We start from the raw sequence: 22877 nt of genomic DNA, 5'->3' as shown, positions 1-22877 counted from the left end.
GGTTTACGAAAAAATCATAAGAGACCATATTTTAGAGCATTCAATTTCCTACAAAACCTAATTAACAAGATATTTTTTCAAGTAGTTGGAAGCGAGATATAAATTTTTCTATCTGATAATAAGAAAAAATAGAAAACCGTTAGTCGGAGGACCTTCCCGTTACAATTAAAAACTCATATTTGGAGAGGCTTTCTTAGAGGTGTCTAGGAACCTATTTTTGCGAGTACCAATTGAAAAAAAAAAATTTTTTTTGAATCACCCTAATGTACATAGTATGTATATACATACATTTAGTTTGAAGTTTTTCGTTCTGTGCGATTGCCGTAATTTCATTTGTTTAAAACACAAAAATGTATAAATTTTATAAATTTGGGGTTGAGGAGTTGAATAAATAAAATAATTCATCAGTAAGTAGTTTGCAAGTTTTGAAATACTTCGAATGCTATTAAGATAAATTGAAGTTTTCTATCTAAGAACCGTTATTAAATGGCGTTTTATAACAATATGTCAATTTGACATTTACGAATGTAGCCATGCTTATTTCGAATTTTACGCGAATAAAAAATTTTAATAAAGGTATCTCAATTTTTATTCGAGATTTCATTTAGACAGAGATTGTAAATACTTAAAATGGAAGGAACTCTACAGCGCACATTAGGTCAAATGAGCGTTTTTTCTGTGCAAAATTAATAACGATTATAAAATTATGCTATTCAAACCAAAACCTGTAAGGATTTCAGAAGCAGGAGTAACCGTATTATAAAAAGTGGAAATTAACCCTCTAACGACAAAAATTTAAAATAACTCCTTTTGCAGCCATTAATGAAAACAATACATTGTTTCATTTATTAATTTTATTTGTACTGAAACAATTAATTAATCACATAAATCTAATTCATTATGTAAATTAAAATTAAAAAGTTCCTCCTCAGTTTCATTAATTTCATCATCTTGGTTGTTAAGTAGTTCAATGACTTCAGGAGGAAGTGTGATACGTTTCCTCTTTTGAATGCGTTTACTTAAAAAAAAGTGGAAATTAATGGATCTGAACCCCATGGGAAGTGCAGTATTTTCTATTATTTCTCTTGAATGTATTAGTACTTTATGGACTGTAGAATTCATTGGCAGCCCGGGATATAGCTCCTGAAAACGCTTTGCTGTTTGAAAGCAATATATTTCAAATTTGCTTGCATTGATTTCAAACTCGCAGGATAGACAAATCAAAATTATTTTGAAACGAAATATAAGGTCTTCGTCAATATCAGTTATTTTAGACAAAATAGTGTGTTCAGTAAAAGCTCGACGAGCAGTGTTCCCGTCATTTGTGGAACCGGAGCCCGCTACTCTGGGCATATCTACGCGAAGTCCAAGCTTTTTCCAAAAATCGTTTTGAATGTCTACTTTTCTTTTTAAGACAGGTAACTTATCTTCTCCTCGTATCTGCCACTTTTGTATTTTGCATTTATAGCCCAAATGTAATAGAAATTCAAAAAATCTAATCCAACAATGAAGGGGGCTAATTCCAAATTTTAATGTTTCTTCTTTTGCACGAAATACTTCACTTTTGTAATCACACGTGTTCATAACGTCCTTAGGTGTAGCACCACAAATGGAACAAGCCTGGTTTGATCTAGTCCCAGTTATAATGTTTAAAACTTTGCCATCAATTAGTGTTAAAAATAATTTAAAGGATACTTCCACAGATTTTCCAGCACCAATTGATATTGTTAGGGTTTTCAAGGCATCAATCTCATTTTTTAATTCCAGGTGCTCCTTTAAAACCACTTCTTTGTCTCTTTTATGTACTCTTTTGTCTCTTTTATGTACTCCAGTTTAATGGGACGGCAAAATCTTACAGACTGCGGTGTGCGGTTGTTCCAAATTGGTTTACCCGATGAGAGCAGTAACCTTAAGTAAATGACTGTTGTAGCCAATAGAGAGCTATCGCTGCTATTTGACGAACCTGGCTCATTAAATGTTTGCTTAAATTGAGCTTGGCTGTCAAATCCGTAGCTTAATATCAATTCAGATCATACAAAATTTGTCTTTTCCGCTTCCATTACAGCTTGAAACACTTTTCTTTGCATATCAACAATTTTTTCAGCCGTATGTTGTAAAATATTTCGCAACGGAACTTTGGCTAGGGTCTCACTTGCTTCTATACCCTCAGGTCGACATTTTAAATTTGCGGCTGTAATTTTGCTATAATGAGGATATATGTCGCTGTTCCTTTTTTTGCTTCCATCGCGTATTGCATTTAGCTAAAGCCTCATCCGCTGAATAAGGAATTGGCTTTTTGGGATCCTCGTTGACAAATTTCCGCATTTTTGATGGCCTTGTTGGACTTTCCATGTTTACTTTCAGGACTGCAGCCAGATCAGTATCACCTTGTGTACGAGCTGATGTTGGTGCTGCACGAACTAGAAGATTAGTATCAGCTTTTTCAGCTGATAAGTCTGCGGCTTCTTTTCTTTTTCCGAAATCTGATTTGGATTCTGATTTTTAGAAATGTCATATAACACAAAATTTGTTTCAGTATTAAGCCACGCTTCATTTTGTTTTTAAAGGTATTTATGTTTCTGTAGATTTTTCCCACTTTGTTGCCAATTTTACGCAAAAACAAGTAAGGAAGAGCTAAGTTCGGGTGTCACCGAACATTTTATACTCTCGCATCATAAAGTGATAATCGAGATTTCATTATCCGTCATTTACATATTTTTCAAATACTGTATTTGTGTAAAGTTTTATTCCGCTATCATCATTGGTTCCTAATGTATACAGAGAAGCCATCAGATGGAATTCAAAATAGCGTTATATTAAAAGAAGGCGTGGTTGTAAACCGATTTCATCCATATTTTGTACATATCATCAGGGTGTTAAGAAAATATTACATACCGAAATTCATTGAAATCGGTGTAGTAGTTCCTGAGATATGGTTTTTGGTCCATAAGTGGGCGACGCCACGCCCATTTTCAATTTTTAAAAAAAGCCTGGGTGCAGCTTCCTTCTGCCATTTCTTCAGTAAAATTTAGTGTTTCTGACGTTTTTTGTGAGTCGGTTAACGCACTTTTAGTGATTTTCAACATAACCTTTGTATGGGAGGTGGGCGTGGTTATTATCCGATTTCTTCCATTTTTGAACTGTATATGGAAATGCCTGAAGGAAACGATTCTATAGAGTTTGGTTGACAAAGCTATAGTAGTTTCCGAGATATGTACAAAAAACTTAGTAGGGGGCAGGGCCACGCCCACTTTTCCAAAAAAAATTACGTCCAAATATGCCCCTCCCTAATGGGATCCTTTGTGCCAAATTTCACTTTAATATCTTTATTTATGGCCTAGTTATGACACTTTATAATTTTGTGGGCGTGGCAGTGGTCTCATCATGATTTGGGACGATTTTGCCCATCTTCGAACTTAACCTTCTTATGGAGCCAAGGAATACGTGTACCAAGTCTCATCATGATATCTCAATTTTTACTCAAGTTACAGCTTGTACGGACGGACGGGCAGACGGACGGACAGACGAACGGACAGACAGACATCCGGATTTAAACTCTGCTCGTCACCCTGATCACTTTGGTATATATAACCCTATATCTGACTCTTTTAGTTTTGGACTTACAAACAACCGTTATGTGAACAAAACTATAATACTCTCCTTAGCAACTTTGTTGCGAGAGTATAACAAGTAAGGAAGGGCTAAGTTCGGGTGTCACCGAACATTTTATACTCTCGCATGATAAAGTGATAATCCAGATTTCATACGGTATTTGAAAAATATGTAAATGACGGATATTTTTCCGTCCGTTTTTTTTTCGTAATATCCGTCATTTACATATTTTTCAAATACCGTATTTGTGTAAAGTTTTATTCCGCTATCATCATTGGTTCCTAATGTATATATTATACAGAGAAGGCATCAGATGGAATTCAAAATAGCGTTATATTGGAAGAGGCGTGGTTGTGAACCGATTTCACCCATATTTCGTACATGCCATCAGGGTGTTAAGAAAATATTATATACCGAATTTTATTGAAATCGGTTGAGTAGTTTCTGAGATATGGTTTTTGGTCCATAAGTGGGCGACGCCACGCCCATTTTCAATTTTTGAAAAAAACCTGGGTGCAGCTTCCTTCTGCCATTTCTCCCGTAAAATTTAGTGTTTCTGACGTTTTTTGTGAGTCGGTTAACGCACTTTTAGTGATTTTCAACATAACCTTTGTGTGGGAGGTGGGCGTGGTTATTATCCGATTTCTTCCATTTTTGAACTGTATATGGAAATGCCTGAAGGAAATGACTTTGTAGAGTTTGGTTGACATAGCTATAGTAGTTTCCGAGATATGTACAAAAAACTTAGTAGGGGGCGGGGCCACGACCAAATATGCCCCTCCCTAATGGGATCCTTTGTGCCAAATTTCACTTTAATATCTTTATTTATGGCCTAGTTATGACACTTTATAGGTTTTCGGTTTCCGCCATTTTGTGGGCGTGGCAGTGGGCCGATTTTGCCCATCTTCGAACTTAACCTTCTTATGGAGCCAAGAAATATGTGTACCAAGTTTCATCATGATATCTCAATTTTTACTCAAGTTACAACTTGCACGGACGGACAGACAGACATCCGGATTTCGACTCTACTCGTCACCCTGATCATTTTGGTATATATAACCCTATATCTGACTCTTTTAGTTTTAGGACTTACAATCAACCGTTATGTGAACAAAACTATAATACTCTCCTTAGCAATGTAAAAATGTAATATTTGCGATATATGTTTCTCAATTTCATCCGAAAGTATATTAACTTCAATTTTGCCAACTACATATTTTAAAACAGCATCAAACTTTCCTTTTTTTGTGCATTCTTTTCGCCAAATATCAAACAAATCAGCTTTTTTTATGCAGAGGTTTCCTAAACAAAAATAGATAAACGCAAAGAATAGGTGTTTAAACAAAATGCAAATAACTCATTATTTATTACTTTATTTATATCATCAATTTGAAAGGGGTCAAATGGGGTCAAAATTTTTGAAGTCTTACAGAAGTCAAAGTTTTAGATAAATTCTACAGTTTTAAGGTTATGTAGACTAATGAATTATTATCAAGTATAGCGACATACATATAAGCCAATGTTAATTAAATACATATATTCTTACTTGTAGCTTTATTTTCCATTTTCCACTAATGAATTATTATCAACACAATTCGATAAACACACTCTTAAAGATGACCAATCACTACTGAACTTGCAATCACATTTGTTGAAAGACTTGCATCGATTGACTTTGACGCACACGTGTGTAACGGTACTCTATATTTAGCACAAACAAAAATCACGTGTCTTTGTTTTGGAGTATTACCAATTAAAAAACAACAACAACAAAAGTAAAACGGCACTTTGATTCTTATCACTTTTGCACAGAAAAAACGCTCATTTGACCTAATGTGCAGCGTCGCAAGTTCTCTGAGTGCCATTCACTTGGGAGTGGCCAGAAATGATTATTTTGCATATGGCACAAACAGCTCACGACTTCCGATCTTAGACCAAGTATCCTCTGGGTAATCAAAAAACATACTTTTGAAGGCGAACTAAAGTGAGCAGGCGAATCATCTCTCCCCAGGGTTGCGCGCTGGGTTTGGGATCCGCCACGCAGAAACCACTCCCGATGAAAAAGAAACACTCCATTTTTGATGACGTCCATTGCAAACGTATTAAAAATTATGATTTAAGGGCATGCACCAGGAATGTCCGATCCCTTAATTGGGAATGTGCCGATGCCAAACTGGTTGATGTTTTCGTAAAGGTAAAGGCTGGCATCACCGACGTTCAATAAATGCGATGGACGAAAGGAACGCAAATTCGGTGTGGATTCGTGGTGGGAGAGAGACTCCGTCGCCGAGTCCTGGCATTCACCCCGAAGATGAACGTCCTGCCACAATCCGCATCAAAGCGAAGTTCTTCAACATATCGCTGATTTGCGCTCACGCCCAAACGGAAGAGAAGGACGATGTGAACAAAGCTGTCTTCTATGAGCTGCCCCACCACGATGTCAATATCGTGCTTAGCGACTTTAACGCCAAGGTGGGCAAAGAAGGTATTTTTGGCACAACCACCTCTGTGCATCAAAAAACGCATAAAGTATGCCACCGAGCGTACTATGTGAAAGATTAAAGCCCATCGTCAACAAACCGACTGGACCTTATCAATGTGGCTTCAGGTCTGGAAAAACAACAACTTACCAGATAGTCACTATGCACCAAATCTTGGAAAAGACTTGTGAAAATAGGGTCGACACATACCACCTCTTCGTCGATTTTAAAGCCATCTTCGACAGCACGATAAAGAACTGCTTCTGTGATACAATGTCTGGACTTGGTATCCCCGCAAAGCTAATACGGGAGCGACCTCTCCGACCTTTTTGATACCAAGCCAAGTTTCAGACAGTGAGACTCCCTATCGTGTGACTTTTTCAGTCTGTTGCTGGAGAAAATAATCTGGTCTAGCAGGCCTAAATAGAGAAGGTGTATTCTTGTATAAGGGTGTACAACTGTTAGCGCATGCCGATGACATCGATATCATTGACCATAACAATCGCGCCGTTAATTCTATTTTCTTCCCGATGTCCTATCTGCACAGTCGTCTGTAGATGCAGGTCAAGGCCCTTGGATCATTATATCCGCAGTGCAATTCTAAATTTATAATAAGGTATCGTAATTTATGTTGTTGTGGTTGTTTTAACGGTTATCAATCCCCGTTAGGATGGTAAGGGTTATCCATGTTGCCGTCGATGTCATCTAGCGGGAGGCCCAGGAAATGGGCTGGTTCGACGGGGTCAGACCAAAGGGAAAGGGGCATTAGATGAGTAGGGTTGCCGGCGAGAAGAGAGGAGTTCATTATGCTCCTTAACTGGGAACATAAGCCTCTCACTATGTTGGTGTTAGATGGGAGACATCAAGAGGCATCCTGTCGTGGCCCGGAGTGCAGTGTTCTGACAAGTCTGGAGTTTCCTCTTCTGCGTACGACTGAATCGATGGTGGATTTGGTGGGTGAAAGTGTGAGGTTCCGTGCAGTAAGGAAACGAGAAAGGTCGGAGAGGTAGTTGTTTACTTTCGAACACATACCATCGATTCCATTGCCCGACGTCAATATCGTGCAATCATCTGCGTACGAGATTATGGAAACCTCCTCTGGTGGCTGTGGGAGTTTCGAGATGTAGAAGTTAAACAGTAACGGTGAGAGGACACCACCCTGCGAAACCCCCTGTTCTTCTCAGTTTAGATGTTTCGCCTCGAAATAGTACGGATAATTATCGACCGCTCAGGTAGTTCATGGTCCACCTCTTCAATCCTGAAGGAAGCGTAGTTTTCTCGATGTCCTGCAGCAGCTTTGTGTGGTTGACTGTGTCAAAAGCTTTTGACAAGTCCAACGCTACGAGTATCGTTCTCTCACAGGGTGGTTTCTGGTTGAGGCTCCGAACTATCTGAGCGTTTATGACGCTAAGTGCTGTGGTGGTGCTGTGCGCCTTTCGGAATCCGTGCTAGTGGCTGGCCTCAAATGTTCTCACTACTGGGGAGAGGATGAGTTATTGGACGATAGGACTCCCTTTTGTTGGCGGGTTTCCCAGGTTTCAGTAGTGGGACCACTCTTCGGACTTTCCACAGATCGGGTATTTGAGGAGTGGTCAGCGACAAGTTGGGCACCTTGGTAAGATAGCTTACTGCCGTAGAGCCTAGATTCTTTAGCACAAGCATGTTGATTCCGTCAGGGCCAATTGATTCAGATGATTTCGATTTGTTGATGGCATTCTGAACCTCCTCATCGGTGAAAGTAAGTGGCGCGCAGTCGTTTGGCATAAGGTATTAGGAATGGGTAGGTACGGTTGTCCACATAAGCAAAATCAGGAGGTTTCTCGATCGAGATAATTATGGGCAGATGGTCTGATGCGAGAGTTAGCATAGATTGCCAGGTTATGCTATATATCAGACCACCACTAGCAATGGTAATATCAGGCGAGCTGTTGCAGGTGCCCATAACTCTGGTGGGGGCTTCGTCATTCATTGTGCAGAATGTCGAATCGTCAATCTGTTCCAAAAGCTCCATCCCCCTACGATCGTTTGACAGGCAGGAATGGCGAAGATCGTGGTGCGCGTTAAAGTCGCCTAGTACCAGACGGTTTTCACCACGAAGTAGCGCCTATATTCGGGTGATATCCTGTAATGCAATATTCGAGCTCGACATCGCCTGACCGGATAGCTATACCCTAACATTCTAGGGTAGTATCCCTGCGGTCGATGTCTTCATCGATTAGACGATACTGCACGGTGTTGTGCAATATAAAGGCTAGGCCACCACCATTATCTCGCTTGCGATCCTTGCGTATAACGTTGAAACTGGCACAACTTAGAAGATCTGAGGGGCTGTTCAGTTTGGTTTCTTGGACCGCAGCTAACGATACGCGTTCCTATTCATAAGTGCAACTCTCTCCTCAATCTTACTCTGGAGCCGTTGCAGTTTGTCGCGGATGTCCGTAGGTGATCCTGGGGGTGAGGGAGTGGCGTGTAGGTGGTATTTGTTGCAGCTGCAGAACCCGCAGGGGCGGTTGTCGAACTGTAGTGTTGATTAGCGACTCCGCTGTTGTGTGTTGCGGGGGCAGACTCGCGTGGTTCGCAGGCCGGAACACGCCGGGAAATGACACCAGCCAGTGCAGGAATCGCACTTAACTGATGTGACGTTCCGACGTATCACGGTCTGACACACGGAACAGACTATGCGAGGATTTGATCGTGATGAAGGTTGGGGGGGCGGGGGGACAAGTCGGAGTGAGAGCTATGTTGCCTGTTTGAGCTCCTGGGTACCGTGGAGGTCCTCTGTGGGCCACTCGGGGTGGTGCAGATTGCACAGCCGTTGAGGCTAGTGTCGCAGTATTGCGTAGGCAACATGGGGCCACGTAACTCGTGGTCCACTCCCTGTGAGTCTTAAGGTCTGAGCAGGTCTTAAGATGACGCCATCCATTTCCCGGATTGGACTCAATGCCAGCACGAGTCAGGAAGATACGGAGCAACCCTGCAGCAAGGCATTGCTCCAATGACGACAAACAAAGATTAACACTTACCGATGCAAACGGGGTTAGATCGCCGAAAAAACAGCCCTTGTGGGAATAATTTATAACACACGACTGTTGCGGGAAAAAACTACACTACGGATGGCTTTAGCACGCATCACGGCAATTCAAAATTCTGCACAATGAATGACGAGGTTTCATCCGGGGTCGAATCGTTACATCCGTGCACGGATTGACAAACATACGAAAGAAAATTACGTGATACGTCAATCGTATGCGGTGATTGGCATTATGACATACGATAGCAAACGGATCGTAATGTATTTTCAATTCACAATAGTTTTTAAATTCCACATTGCTTTGGATCGAATTTTAGGTCACAATAGATGTGGAACTGTCAAAACTTTTGCGAAATTTTCAATAAATTTGTTAGTTTAAATATAAAGTGGTTGAATATCAGGGTGGATCCGACTTTGTTTTTTTATTTGAGCTCTGGTGAGAGTGATGGGGATGAAAAAATAGTGCGGAGGCAACTAAGAGATCGCAGCAATCCTTTGGCACTGCCGAATACAGCGTAGGTATATAAAAAATAAATCATGAAACCTCATTAACGAAGTTTTCTTTGCAGATTTTTAAAACGATTTCGTCTAACTAAAGAGGCTTTTGAATATGTCCTAAATAATATATGTTTAACGCAATCTGACGTCAGAGCAGTGCCTCCAGTGCTACAATTAGCAACCACAACAAAAGCTAATTAAATATCAAAATGGATCCAACTTGGTTTTATTATTTGAGCTCTAGTGAAAGTGATGGGGATAAAAAATAGTGCGGAGATAGCTAAGAGATCGTAGCACTAGCGTAGCTATAAAAAAAAAAAAAAAAAAAAAAAAAAAAAAAAAAAACAAATTATGAATCCTCAATAACAAAATTTTCTTTGTAGATGAATCGTTGAATAAAGCATTGGAATCTTAAAAAGACGGTGGAGAATTTTAGGATATAGCAAGAGAGGAAGGTATCACTCCACAAAGGTGGAAGATTTGTTAACAATTGTGAGGCATTACATAACATCTGCATAAAATATACAATAAGTTACGACTCTTAAAAAAGCGATTCTTAACATACACAAGAAATGGGTAGCGAACCGTCTCACCGCAATCGACCAAACGATAAGAAACCAAATAAAGTATTCTTTAATAAATTTAATTCAAAAATGTATATGTCCGTTACCTTGTAAATAATTTTATTTTTAATGTCAACTAAAATACAAAAATTTTGCTCATATAAATAACTTTTTTTAAGTAGATATTCCATTCATTGGTTTCTTATTTATGTTCATTTTTACTAAAAATTATAAAAAACATAAAATTTAAAAAAATTTGCTTACACTTCCATAAATTTGTCTATTACGATTGGTTATTTGTGTTCGAATGACGATTCGAACAAACGGATACCTTTATATACTCGTTCACGTATGTCATCATGCCAGATTACGACAGAAGCGTTACGATAACGTATTTCATAATACGAAATACAGGCTTTTACGTAACGAGTGATACGTTCACGAATGTAACGATTCTACCCCAGGGGGGTTACTCTGTAATACGATAGTAATATGAAAATGTTCGCATCTTCAATTTTGGTACTTTGTAATTCGACAATCATAGTAAGTTTTGAAATTTTCGAATTTAGTTTTTCCCTTTCCCATTCAGTTTTTCCCTTTCGCATTGGCGGTACTCTGCTTTGCTAAAGCAATTGTCAAACATGCGTTATATTCGAAATTTTTGTGCTACAAGTATAGAGAAGTCGCATTGCTTGAAAATGTTAGTTTCAAATATAAATTAGTCGTTTTAATTGATACTAAAATATATAACGCCGAGCATATGAACTATTTTGCACAAATTTACAGGGAAGAACCGAAAATAAAACAACAAACTCAACCAAAGCAATTTGAAATTCTCGTGGATTTCATGAAGGCTAAAAACACCAGACGCCAAAAGTACCTCCAATAATTTATGGAAGAATTTAGTTTCCCATTTAAACGCAGCTGGGCCACCATTGCGCGTCATTGCGAGGTGGAAAAAGGTAATTCCAACAATTGCACAGATAAATTATAAATGTGATTAAATGTAATCAATTAAAGGGGTTGGGTTTACTCTAGTATCTCATTTTCATTGCTTATTCCTCTTAAATGCGTGCACGGATTTTTTTAAATTTATATAGCACGGATAGCCAATGAATTAAACTTTGGTTTAAATGTAAATTTATTGTTAAATGTTAATTTGTTTTTTAGATATAAGTAAGCAAAAAACGCACATTTTCACATTTGCTCAAACAATGGCTCTCTTCTTTTGAAGTTTTTGTTGCACTGCTTGCAAAAAATTTAACCAATTTAACACACATACATTCTTTGAAATATATTTAATTGAATTAATGATAAATTATGAATTTTAAGTTGCAATTTTATGTACAATTTAATAAATAAAACAGCTTTAAATTACGTGTTATACTGTTCCTTTAAATGTAAGCAAAATTACTGAATTTGAACTGTCAAACGACGAAGAAAATAAGCACAAAAGGAAGACAGTAATAACCCAACGAATCAAAATGGTAGGTCTTATATACATTTGGGTTACTTTACATAGGACTCGTTTCGGATCGAAGGTTGAAAGTATTAACAAAATACGTCCATGTAACGAAAATTTGGAATAAAAAATCGCGCCAAATTTTCGCCTGCGGCGCTTGTTTCATCGCGCCTGCTTGTTTCAATGTAATATTTTATATTGAAAATCGCGCGATTTTTTATTCAAAATTTTCGTTATATGGACGTAATATATTGCCCACTTTTCAGGGTCTTGTATAAATGGTTGGTTGGGTTATCTTGGTATTACCGATACATATACAATTTTTAATTTTCAGTGTTTTTATTATTTAAATAAAGTGGATTTCCACTTTAATTCATTGAAATAATAAAAATAATAAACATAGAGTCACTCTATGCGTAAAAATACATACATTTTATAATAATTAGTGAAAATTGTATGGAAAAACTGCGATTTTACACCATTTTCAGGAGGCTGCCCTGGAGCCCCCCGTGGTCCTAGGGGGGGAAGGGTGCTATTATTCAAAAGCTCCATTCATTACCTTTCAAATGAGGGGGGTAGCAAGCCCCCAACCCCCTCCCCCTTTGCGCAAAACCTCTTCAAAATGAGATACTAAACTAAACATTCCCCCTGGAGGTGGTCCCTCACTTTCCATACCCTTATCACAGTTAGAGCATCAAGTGAGTGAGTTATTGTCAATAGAGGAATCAATAAATTTAATGAGTGGTACCTTGTCATTCGGTGCAGCTACAAGCAGCATGTCACTACCGAACCAAATACACAAACCAGTGAACTACCACAATGTTCCAAAGTGGCATGCCCACCTCACAAAAACAGCAGACTACCACAATGTTCAAATGTGACGTACCCACCCCGCAAAAAGCAGCAGACTCTGCTTGAACAACAAGAAGAAAACCAAATTATATTCCACAATAACTCGATTAAAGTGTTAAACGATATAAATTTTAATATAAAAAACATTTTTAAAACATTGAAAAAAGAAATAAATTATAAAAACGGAGACTAAGCTTTGAAAAGGAAAATTTTCTATATAAACAAAAAAATGATGAACAAAAATTGAGAAACTGGAAAATATAAGTTAACTAACTATATAACTGTGAGAAGTAGAATTAAAAACTACAAATTTAATCTGTAATTATTTAAATTTAATTTTCCTTATTATAATGAAATAAAAGACTGGATTTATTAATTTGCAAATAGTTCGTTTTAATTAAGTTGAGTTACGAGCATTTATCATATTTGTTTTAATATCGTCCCTAATGTTTCTAGCAATAGTAATAAAATTACCACTATTAGGTAATCTATATTAGTGGTGGAAAATTCTTCTGGATCAAGTGTAATATTAATTGGTACTTCTACCTTGTACAAAATGCATATATTGTGTAGAGCGTAGCATACGTTCAAAATTTTAACAACTTTTTCAGGCGCGTAATGTAGCTCTCTTGCAGATAACAAGCATAGAAATCTCCCTTTCAATACACCAAACACGCGTTCAATTAGTGATCGGCCTTTTGTAAACTGTTGGTTGAAATAGAGTTCATCAGAACGTTCTGGCGCATTCCTATATGGTGTTAGCAGCCAAGGTTCAAGAGGATATCCGGAGTCTCCTATAATAATAATAACAAAATCATATACATAAGTGTTGCTGAGAGATGTTGATAATTTCTTTTAAAACATCAATATAATGTAATAATATATAACAATTTTATCTTATGGCGATTTAGCCGCCATAAGTTATTATTACAGTTATATATACTCACCAAGAATTCGTTCGCTTCTATTTCCATTTTCGTAGGTCGTCCTCAAACTTTCACGTTCTCCTGAGAGGTTCCATACGTGGGAGTCATGCGACTCGCCTCCAAATCTACCATTTACTGCCCTTATCTGCATTTTGTGATCGCATATCTAAAAAAAAGTTTTAGGTCATTGCACTGGAATCAATATAAGTATGTACGTGTATATTATTGTATTTATGAATGTTCTTACCACCATTGCATTTATGCTGTGTTTTAGTTTACGATTAAAAAATAAGTGTTAATTCCGTGATTCATTTCCCATCAATCACTCCAATTACGCCTGGAATTCCGGACGTCAAGTAAAAGGTTCTATTTGCTTCAATTTTTTCCTCAATGGTCAAGGGAAACATGATATGCTTTGGGCACAGAGTTTTCTCGATAGCATCGCACACTTCCAAGATGCATTGGGAAACCGATTGTTGGGCTAGCCCGAATGCCCATCTTAGGCGATCGAGTGTTGATACCCGCCCAGTGCGAAGAACTCAAGGTTGTTGACAGTTTTACAATTTCTGGAATTGATGTGGTCCTTTGAGCGACTTTTAATTGGGGTCTTATGTTGTCCAAAACATATAAAAATGCGTGCTTATTGAGGCGGAAATTTTGCATGAAGCTAAAAACATAAAATGTGTAGATGTTAAGTACATTTTAAAACCGCAATTTTTTACTAACCTTTTATCGCTTAGACAACAAATTAACAAACAAACGAAGAACAAATTATTATTATTTTCTTTATTTTGCTCGTTTATACTTTGACATTTTTGGAAGTAATGCCAACAATTACATTAAAAGAAAAAAAGCAATGGTGAACAACATTGTTAGTGATGCGTAAGCAATACAGAGTATCAATTGCCAATCGCATCGCATTGGGCTTTCGAATCGCAATGTCTTTCGCATCGCTTTACAGGGTAAGCCCCAGGACTATGGGTACTTGTAATAAATAGTTCATCTGATAAACCGTCGCTGGTGGTGGTCTGAAGGCCGAGATATTTTAACCAGCAATTAATAATGGTACCTTCAACCGACAAGACTAAAAGATGTGTTACCCGGCGGCTGTGCAAAATACTAGGAAACTGCGTCCAATTACTTTCATTGATGTGTAGATTCAGAGCGTCATCAGCAAGACGATGTTGATACTATAGCATTTAGGTTCGACGGAAGTAACTGCCTAACCAAGGTCATCAGGCTCTCGCTGATCACTTTTCAAATACGCGATACCAGAGTCTTAAAGATCAACAAGACTTCCTTAAAATGTACAACACCACAACAGCACTTAGCTTCATAAACGCGCAAATAAAAATCACCCAGTGAGTAGTTTAACGTGTATATTTCGGAACTGCCTCAACCATCAGAGAGAATTTCCATCTCCTCTTATGCATATGATTGATGTCAGGCAATGGAATCGAAGGCATGGGTTCGAATGTAGACAAATATCTCTCAGATCTTCCTCTCCCTTCCTAAATTCACAGAGACCTCAATTCCCTCGACAATTGACCTGGTCATCATTAAAGGCTCTATAACATCAAATGTCGGGCAGTGGAATTAATGGCATGAGTTCAAAAATGTACGTCTAGGAGCACATATGCCATACAATATTTTAAAACAAAAAACGTTTTATTTTTATACTCAAAATTATATCCACTTAATCTGACAAAAGGCCTAGAATAGTATTTAGAAATTACGAACATCTTAAACGCCTCTTATTCTTGTTTGTTCGGGTAGAAGTTTTCTTGTTCAGCAATGCACATCAACGCAAGTTTTATATCGGACCGTTTTTTCACACTTTCTTCACGCAGAACATTACATTCATTTGTAAGTACTTTTACTTTAAATTCTAGAAATTTTAATGCTTCCTCCAAGGTGAATTCCACGAAATAACCTTTTCCTACATCAACCAAGACCGAGTTGGAAGGGTTATCCACTTTAGCCTCCATGAACATATTGCCTCCAATATCTACGAAATAAATAAGCTATTAGAAAACAAAATTTAATTCGCTTACTTACCCATTTGTGTTTTAAAGGAACCATCAGAGTTTTCATTTAGCGCCTCTAATGTATTTTTGAGTTGCACATACTCCATAATTTCACCGTTGTAGTTATTTATATGGTGCTCTAGTTGTTTCAGATCTTCCTTGAGAAATTCATTAACAAATATTTCTAAATTTTTAGAAGTAAATAGTGACATTTTTGATATCTCGCAACAGAAATGAGGATTTTTCAAGCCAGTAGAGATGATAAAAGAGAAGCTGCTACATAAACTTTAGAGAAGACGATATCTTCGTTTGATCCCAATTATAGAGTGAATATTAACAGAAACTATATAACGTATAATTTCTACAAAAATTTACAGTATTAATCAAACGAACAAAGTATAAAATAGGTTTTTTACTATGAACTTCTTTCAAAGAACATCACTTAAATATGAAAATATAGATATTGTAATCTTCCTATTGACACTATCGATTATTGGTATAAAAGTCTGTACATCTTTGGCTGTGAAGAATCAGCTGTTGGTAAACAGAGAACGTAAGTCGGTTAGTTACGATATTTGATAATCAACACTGAAACAAAATAACACATAACAGGGTGACATGACTATTTAATAGACATAGATATTTAAAATAATAGCCGTTGTAATATAATGGAAATAAATTTTCAACGTCATACAAATTAAATATACATAAATGTATTTGTGCAATAAAATTTTCTTTCCTCTGATGTCCTATTTCTATACATAATGAGTTTAAATCCAGTATCATTGTCAAAAAACTTTAGACTCGAATAATTTCAATATGCTGTGAATTAATTTACAGTCAGAAAATTTTGAGGACTAACTTAGGAATCACTATTCAACTTTATGTATCTTACTAGCATGCATAGCATACATGAACTAATAATTTACAAAATCATATTAATGTTTCTTTTTTTGTTAATTGTAAATAATTTATTCTAATAAGTGTGGTAAATGTGCACGCAAATTAGTTATAAACTTCAATACGCTTTATAATACAACGACATCAAATTCTGCGAAGTCCATTACGCTCGTTCATAACTGTGCGCTGTGCTCTTTTTTCTGTGCGCCTGGTCAACCACAATTCACTTCATATGTATGTATCTTCGATGACAAATTGAAACTGGAAATCATTAATTTATTTACATATATGTTCTAAGCACCCTAAAGTGATTTTTTTTTGATATGTTTACTTAATTTATTCTCGATTTAGCTCTTTTACTATGAAAATGTTGCCCAATCGAAAAATCGTAGTACTTCAAAAGAGTCAATTTTCAATTATAATGCGCTGCAAAATGAACAAAAGCCGACATAGCCGACCTCCGGCTCAAATGGAATGTTAGCTTAAATCCAGTGGCGTAGCTACAACTTCGGGCGCCCGGGGCCAAGGATGTTCTGCCGCCCCCTTTATTTACCTACCTACAAGTTTCATGAGGTGGTTCAAACAAAAGTGAATTTTTACAAAATATCTTCGATATTAAGTATATAAAATTTAGGAAAATTTGCGTGGCTTCTAGGCAAATTTTGAAGTTCCAAAATTCTCACAATACGGTTTTTGAGGAAATGTATAGTAAATTTACAAGACATCTTATTAAAAGCCATAGAAAAAAACCCATTTTCGCCCTATATCTTGTACACTTTGGACACAATTTGCAAGAATTTTTGACCGAATTGGATTTTAAAAAACAGCGAAGATCGTTTTGGCGCCCCCAATACGGTGCGCTCGGGGCGACGGCCCCCTTAGAGCAAAGGCTTCCCGAATAATTAGTGATTTCCGAACGATATCAAGCGATGTTGCTAAAGTGCTAAAGTAGGTCGGCATGACGCCTATTGACATCCAGGGGGACAAATTCGAGAGACTATACCAGCTATTTGAGACGTCTACAAGGCGGAAAAAACCAGAGAGAAAGTATGGGTTCCAAATTAATCATGACGTCAATCCGTATTGTTCGACGTGTACAGGGTGCACAGGAGACTCTAAATACGTATTTTTTAGCGCCCCCGATTTTAAACATAAGGGAAAAGCTAAAATCTAGACTTGGCGGTAGTGTAACGAACTAAAATTTGATAACACATATGTATGTGATAGTATTCTGATAAAAGGAAAGCTGCCAGCGAACCGTCAGCTCTAATTATGACAAAATTAAAAAACTTACAATATATTAGGTGGAGTATATTGGGTTTAGCAGATTAAAGTCCCGCAATCCGGCTTTTGATGCTTCCTCATACCATAAAAAACCCGACATTGTCGCAAGATGTTGATTCACCAATATGTATGCGAGTTTGTACGTCAGTTTGTCGGCAAAGTCGTCTCCGCGCGAACTCACCTTTACTTTCAGTGGCGTTTCAAAGGAGTAGTTTAATCCTATTATTCTAATGCTTCATTTCTCTTGAGAAATACTGATACCTTAGAGCTTTTTAAAAGCTAGATGTACAATGCGCCAAAAAGTTAGATGTACAAAGCTACCGAACTACATAATAAACATTTTGAGTAGAGAATATAAGAAAAATGTAATTTACCTATAAACCGACTTGCTATAATATAATTTTAAACTTACGACTACGCGTATTTAAGAACAATATTTGATTTCATTACAATTTACATATGTACACGTTATAATAGAAAATCAAACTTTAATAAGTATTCCACTTTTTTTTTCCTCTTTGTACACAAAGCTCAATGATTCAATTATATAAGGTTGTGTCGATAACCCAAAAGGAACAATTAGTCGCAAATGTTTTAATTCATAACCAGCTGTTTTGTTTTATTTTTATGATTCACAAACATATTTTTCAAACATTCCGGCCAATAAAAATATGTCTTTTGAGTGATAACTGAATACAATTTTTTCGCAAGAGGAAGCTCACTTCGAAATAACTACCCCTGTCTATAATTAATCATGGCAATGAGATTTGGAAGGAAGCTGTCTAAATCGTCTTTAATAACGACGATTAGGCATGAAGTAGTTAAAGTTCAAAAATCATATACTCAATAATAAATAGTACTACCGGATAATTTCCGCTCGAAAAAACATTACACATTTTGTTGGAATTTTTCCAAGCAATCATATAAATTGGCAAATTATCATCATGAATTGAACGAAAGTGTCGAAGTTGTTTGGCACGCCAGCAGAAACTAAAACATATCACAACTTAAAATTGATGCCATTTTCAGCATGCAATGCTGAAGCACATATAAAATGGAGAGTATCTGCTAGGAGGATTTTAGTTTTCATTTCTTCTACTAATAAATTTATTCGCGAAAGTGCAAAATATAAATCATATTTTTCATTCGAAATGGTACTCTGCAGGCAAAATATTGTGTGGTTTAGTTTAATGACACTATTGATAGCCTTTCATGTGGCCGCTGAAGTAAGTTAACATATGTATATTCGAAAGGAAGTTTTACCGTTAATTCTCGTCTTACAGTACGACAATACACCACAACCCTCCGAAGAAGACAACTCATCCTCAGAAGCAACCATTGAGGATTCAAACGAATCGCGTAACAAGCGGTCTATAGAAGCTACAAATGTCGATAATAACAGCAAGGGAGGGGATGGAAAGTCAATGGCAAGGGCTGGTATACCAGGATTACCTGATCCCGCGACAATTCTCAAAGTCGCAGAAATCCTACAAGCTTTGGGTGAGAAAGTAGTACCGATTCTTGTTGAAGGTAATTCTGTGGCAAACCTAGTAGCGGAAAGATTAGACAAAAACTATGCATTCTTAAAAGATTTAAAATCACAAATAGATTCTTTGACATACCAAACGAAGTCAATGTAGTAATAAGAACCGTTTTATAAACCAGTACAATTTATTTTAAATATTTAATTAATAAAACCTTATACTAAACTAAACTATTTTATAATATTGACAATGGCTTCCATTATTTTGCTGTTATTCTAACTTGCTTATGTATATTTATTTACAGCTATTGGATAATGGCATTCTAGACCGATATATTGCTTAATTAGTGATATATATGAAAGTAACAATGCAAGATTAGAAAAAAACATTGAATTTTAAAAAATATTCAACTTTCGACTGCTGAGAAGTTCTGAAATTGTAAATCGAAATTAAAAAAAAAGTTTCATAAGTATATTGAAGGAAACGTAAAAGTATTTTTTATTGTGTTTTGATAATTCCAATTGCAAAAATTGAGAATTTCATTTGCCACGGGAGAGTATAAATAGTTTCTGCCTTGGCAAATTTTACCAACACGAAGCAAAGATTACCAATTTGCTGCCTTTTTATTATCAACAAGTGTTTAAATAAGTAAATAAAAAAATAAATCTTTACGTGATATTATATAGAAAGTGAACTATTTCATTTGCCTGTGTCTTTTGACGAAGACACCCTTCTATGCTGCCTTCTAACAATATTTGCCACAGTTGCACGCCAGAAGGGAATAAGAAAATAGTTTTCCATTTTCCCTGTGAATGATCCAAGCATCCAGCGCCTCCAGTCCTAATTGAGCCCACAGTGGCAGCACTGACCTACTTACCTGCCTTAGGGAAATTTAGCAACTGTCCAGTTTGATTATTTAAAAAATAGCATAGTTTATATTTCAATTACATATGTATGTTAAAATTCAAAACAAATTTATATTTCTAAAAATAAGCATTCAATTTCATATTGACGGATTGAAGTATAAATATCAAACCTTATTTTTCTAAAATATTTATTTGTCGAAAAAAGTAGACTTCTACTTTTCGGGAGTGATATTTCATGATATCAATTGCCCACCCCAGAATATTTCCAACTCTAATGACAATAAATATACCAATTGGTTGGCAATGGTTATGCTTGTGGAGAAGCGTCGTTGCGATTTCATTGCTACTGGGTGCGTCAAAAATACCATAATGGTTTGATATACATACATTACAAGCAATTTGGCTGCAGTTGATTTTGTATAAAATAATAAGATATTAATAAATTTCACTATTTGCAGCTGAGTTTTACATATTTATTATTATTTGATTTTCTTATAAAATTATAAAACTTTTCTATAAAGCTTCGCAGTATTAGCGTTTCGATTCTCAGAATGTTTTCGTTTCAGTACTTGCTTACATTGAAATTATCGAAACAAAACAAACTAGGAAATATGTTTATTTTCCTTAATTTGTATACTCATTTCAAAATGAATTCCGCCGAGATTTAGATCGATTTAACAATAACCATAACTCTACATCATGAAGGACGCAAAATATTAAATATTATATTTGAAATCCGTAAAACGAAAATTTTCGGAAGGGCTTAAAGACTTCTTAAATTGGAATATTCAACATTTGTGCAATATTTTGATATTTGCTGCGATGTCCAGAAAAGTTCCAGTGCTTACATAAGTACATATGTCAGAAGCGAGATTCAGTTTACTTTATAATTTGACAAAGCAGGGTCTAGCTAAACATCAATACCCGTCCGCGACAATAGGCTCTAAATAATCGGAACGGACACGGATTTTAATCCGTCCAAGGACTGTCTCAACTCGACACCTCTACGAAATTTGTCCAGAAATGTTTTTTGCCACTCCAACGACAACAACTCGTCAGCGATTATCTTTATGTAAGTAATTAAAGTCCATGAATTAATCATTTACATAACTATTTCTATTATAAAAGGTGTTTGGCAAATGAAGGAAGTTTAGAAATATTCACATCAGCATACTACTGTGGATACTATGAGCTAAACTTGTGAAGTACTTTGAAACTTGTCGGTTAAATATTTACCCGGTAGAAAAAGGGAATTGTACTTTGTGTATCTAAAACCGACAATAAAAGATAGAAATCTAGTTTCTTTTTGGATCTTTTGAAAGTACCCTAAATTTAGCTGAAGATTCCACATTGGCTAATAACGACAAAAAAATTCTTCTAGATAGTAGTAATGTTGTCCTTGATCCGTTTGTCATGGTTGTCATCAAAAGGAGGGTTTCTCTTCTGAAGCAGTTGCTTTTTTGTCATTGGGGGCGTTTTTTTACGAGGCGATTCCCAAACCCAGCGCACAACCCTGGGGTAGGATGGTTCGCCTTCTTACTTTAGCTCGCCTTCAAACGGATGTTCTTTGGGTACTCAAAAGATACTAAGTCTAAGACCAGAAGTCGTGAGCTGCTTGAGCCATATAAATAATTGTTTCTGGCCACTCCCAAGTGAATGGAAATCAGAGATCTACACATGACTCTATCCTCGTTTTTAGTATTTAGTATGTATATAAATAAGCATTTATAGACAATTCCAACTTAGGGTTAAAAAGCTGAACTCATGTACTAATCCTATATCTTCTGCTTAGTTTTCTTTCAGTAATTATAAATATTATCTTCTTTGTCTTTGCAGGAAATTCACTTTCATCAAGACCAGTATTTTTTGATTGGCTTGACTACATTTGTAACTACAATTTGAATTTGCCTTCCTAGTGATGTGGTTGACTCCGAGGTTAAAGTCCTACTTTCACGGAAGTAGCGTGCAGAGAGAAACAAAATGCCACACATCATATTTTTCTATTTCGCGACAAGCTTTGTAATTACATCTAAAAATCCGTATTCACTAGTCCCTGGTTTCTGGCTCCACTGTGAATGACGGTCAGTGCTTGTCAGAAGTTAGTTGCGACCGAAGTCTAGTCTGTTGATGCTCCTAGGAGTCGATTCCGCCCAATGCAGGTGATTGAAGAGATGATTTCTGCGAAAGCACACCAGCAGGAACTGCTTGGAAAGGAGTTCATTATGCTCCTTAACTGGGAGCAAACGGGTGTCCACAGGTGTTTGATAAGAGACATCAAGAGGCATCATGTCGTAGTTCGGAGTGCAGTGTTCTGACAAGTTTGGAGCTTCCTCGTCTGCGTTTCACTGCATACAGGCGACTATATTGGTGCGGCATAGTTAATAACCGGCGATTGCCTTGTAAGTTGCCAACTACGTTTCTTTGTCCTTTCCTCATGTGCTGCTCGCTAGCGACTTGAGGATATTGTTGAGGTTCCGAGGAGAGAAAGGTCGGAGAGATAGCCATTTGCCTTTGGACACATGCCATCGACTCCATTCGTTCATTCATTCATGACGTCAATAACTTGAAATCATCAGCGTACAAATTGGTAGACAACCCCTCTGTTGGTTGCGGTAGTTTCGAGATGTAAAAGTTAAGCAATGGCAGGGAGAGGACACCACCCTGCGAAACCCTTGTTTAATTATTCTAATTTTTTTTTCCTCGAAATAGTACGGATTATTGACGACCTCTCAGGTATGTATGGCAGTGTTTAAAAAACTGCAGTCGAATTAGCAGAAGTCGCAAAATATAAGCTATTCGGTGCTTCGACTGTGTGCAACATTCTAAAATAAGCAATTACTTTTGCTTCTGCTTTTGTAAAAATCAGAAGTCGCAGTCGCAGCACAGAAAATG

The 22877-nt window shown here is 36.8% G+C and overlaps 2 protein-coding genes and 2 long non-coding RNA genes across 5 annotated transcripts; 2 read left to right on the top strand and 2 right to left on the bottom strand.

Annotated features, from left to right (window-relative positions):
* The first annotated feature begins 13201 nt into the window (after positions 1 to 13201).
* Positions 13202 to 13731, top strand: LOC126764530 (uncharacterized). The gene is made up of 3 exons (XR_007668054.1): positions 13202 to 13371; positions 13481 to 13631; positions 13699 to 13731. It is a non-coding gene; the product is annotated as an uncharacterized LOC126764530 (long non-coding RNA).
* A 1340-nt stretch (positions 13732 to 15071) lies between these two features.
* LOC126764378 (protein UXT) lies at positions 15072 to 15896 on the bottom strand. The gene is made up of 2 exons (XM_050482081.1): positions 15483 to 15896; positions 15072 to 15432 (listed from the first exon to the last, which is right to left on the bottom strand). The coding sequence occupies exons 1-2, from the start codon at positions 15661 to 15663 to the stop codon at positions 15179 to 15181; spliced, it is 435 nt and encodes a 144-aa protein (XP_050338038.1). The 5' UTR covers positions 15664 to 15896; the 3' UTR covers positions 15072 to 15178.
* Positions 15897 to 16405: 509 nt separating this feature from the next.
* LOC126764579 (uncharacterized) lies at positions 16406 to 18408 on the bottom strand. Its single transcript, XR_007668086.1, has 3 exons — positions 18048 to 18408; positions 17646 to 17960; positions 16406 to 16612 (listed from the first exon to the last, which is right to left on the bottom strand). It is a non-coding gene; the product is annotated as an uncharacterized LOC126764579 (long non-coding RNA).
* Positions 18409 to 18719: 311 nt separating this feature from the next.
* LOC126764208 (uncharacterized) lies at positions 18720 to 19613 on the top strand. 2 transcript variants are annotated; one of them, XM_050482012.1, is made up of 3 exons: positions 18720 to 18861; positions 18919 to 19165; positions 19424 to 19613. In XM_050482012.1, the coding sequence occupies exons 1-3, from the start codon at positions 18787 to 18789 to the stop codon at positions 19432 to 19434; spliced, it is 333 nt and encodes a 110-aa protein (XP_050337969.1). In that variant the 5' UTR covers positions 18720 to 18786; the 3' UTR covers positions 19435 to 19613. The 2 variants fall into 2 exon arrangements, with proteins under 2 accessions (XP_050337969.1, XP_050337963.1); XM_050482006.1 differs by lacking the exon at positions 19424 to 19613 and having other exon boundaries at positions 18919 to 19362.
* Positions 19614 to 22877: the final 3264 nt, after the last annotated feature.

The sequence above is a fragment of the Bactrocera neohumeralis genome, chromosome 2, assembly GCF_024586455.1.
Source record: "Bactrocera neohumeralis isolate Rockhampton chromosome 2, APGP_CSIRO_Bneo_wtdbg2-racon-allhic-juicebox.fasta_v2, whole genome shotgun sequence".
Classification (NCBI taxonomy): domain Eukaryota; kingdom Metazoa; phylum Arthropoda; class Insecta; order Diptera; family Tephritidae; genus Bactrocera; species Bactrocera neohumeralis.
This window is presented reverse-complemented; position numbering and strand designations above follow the sequence as displayed.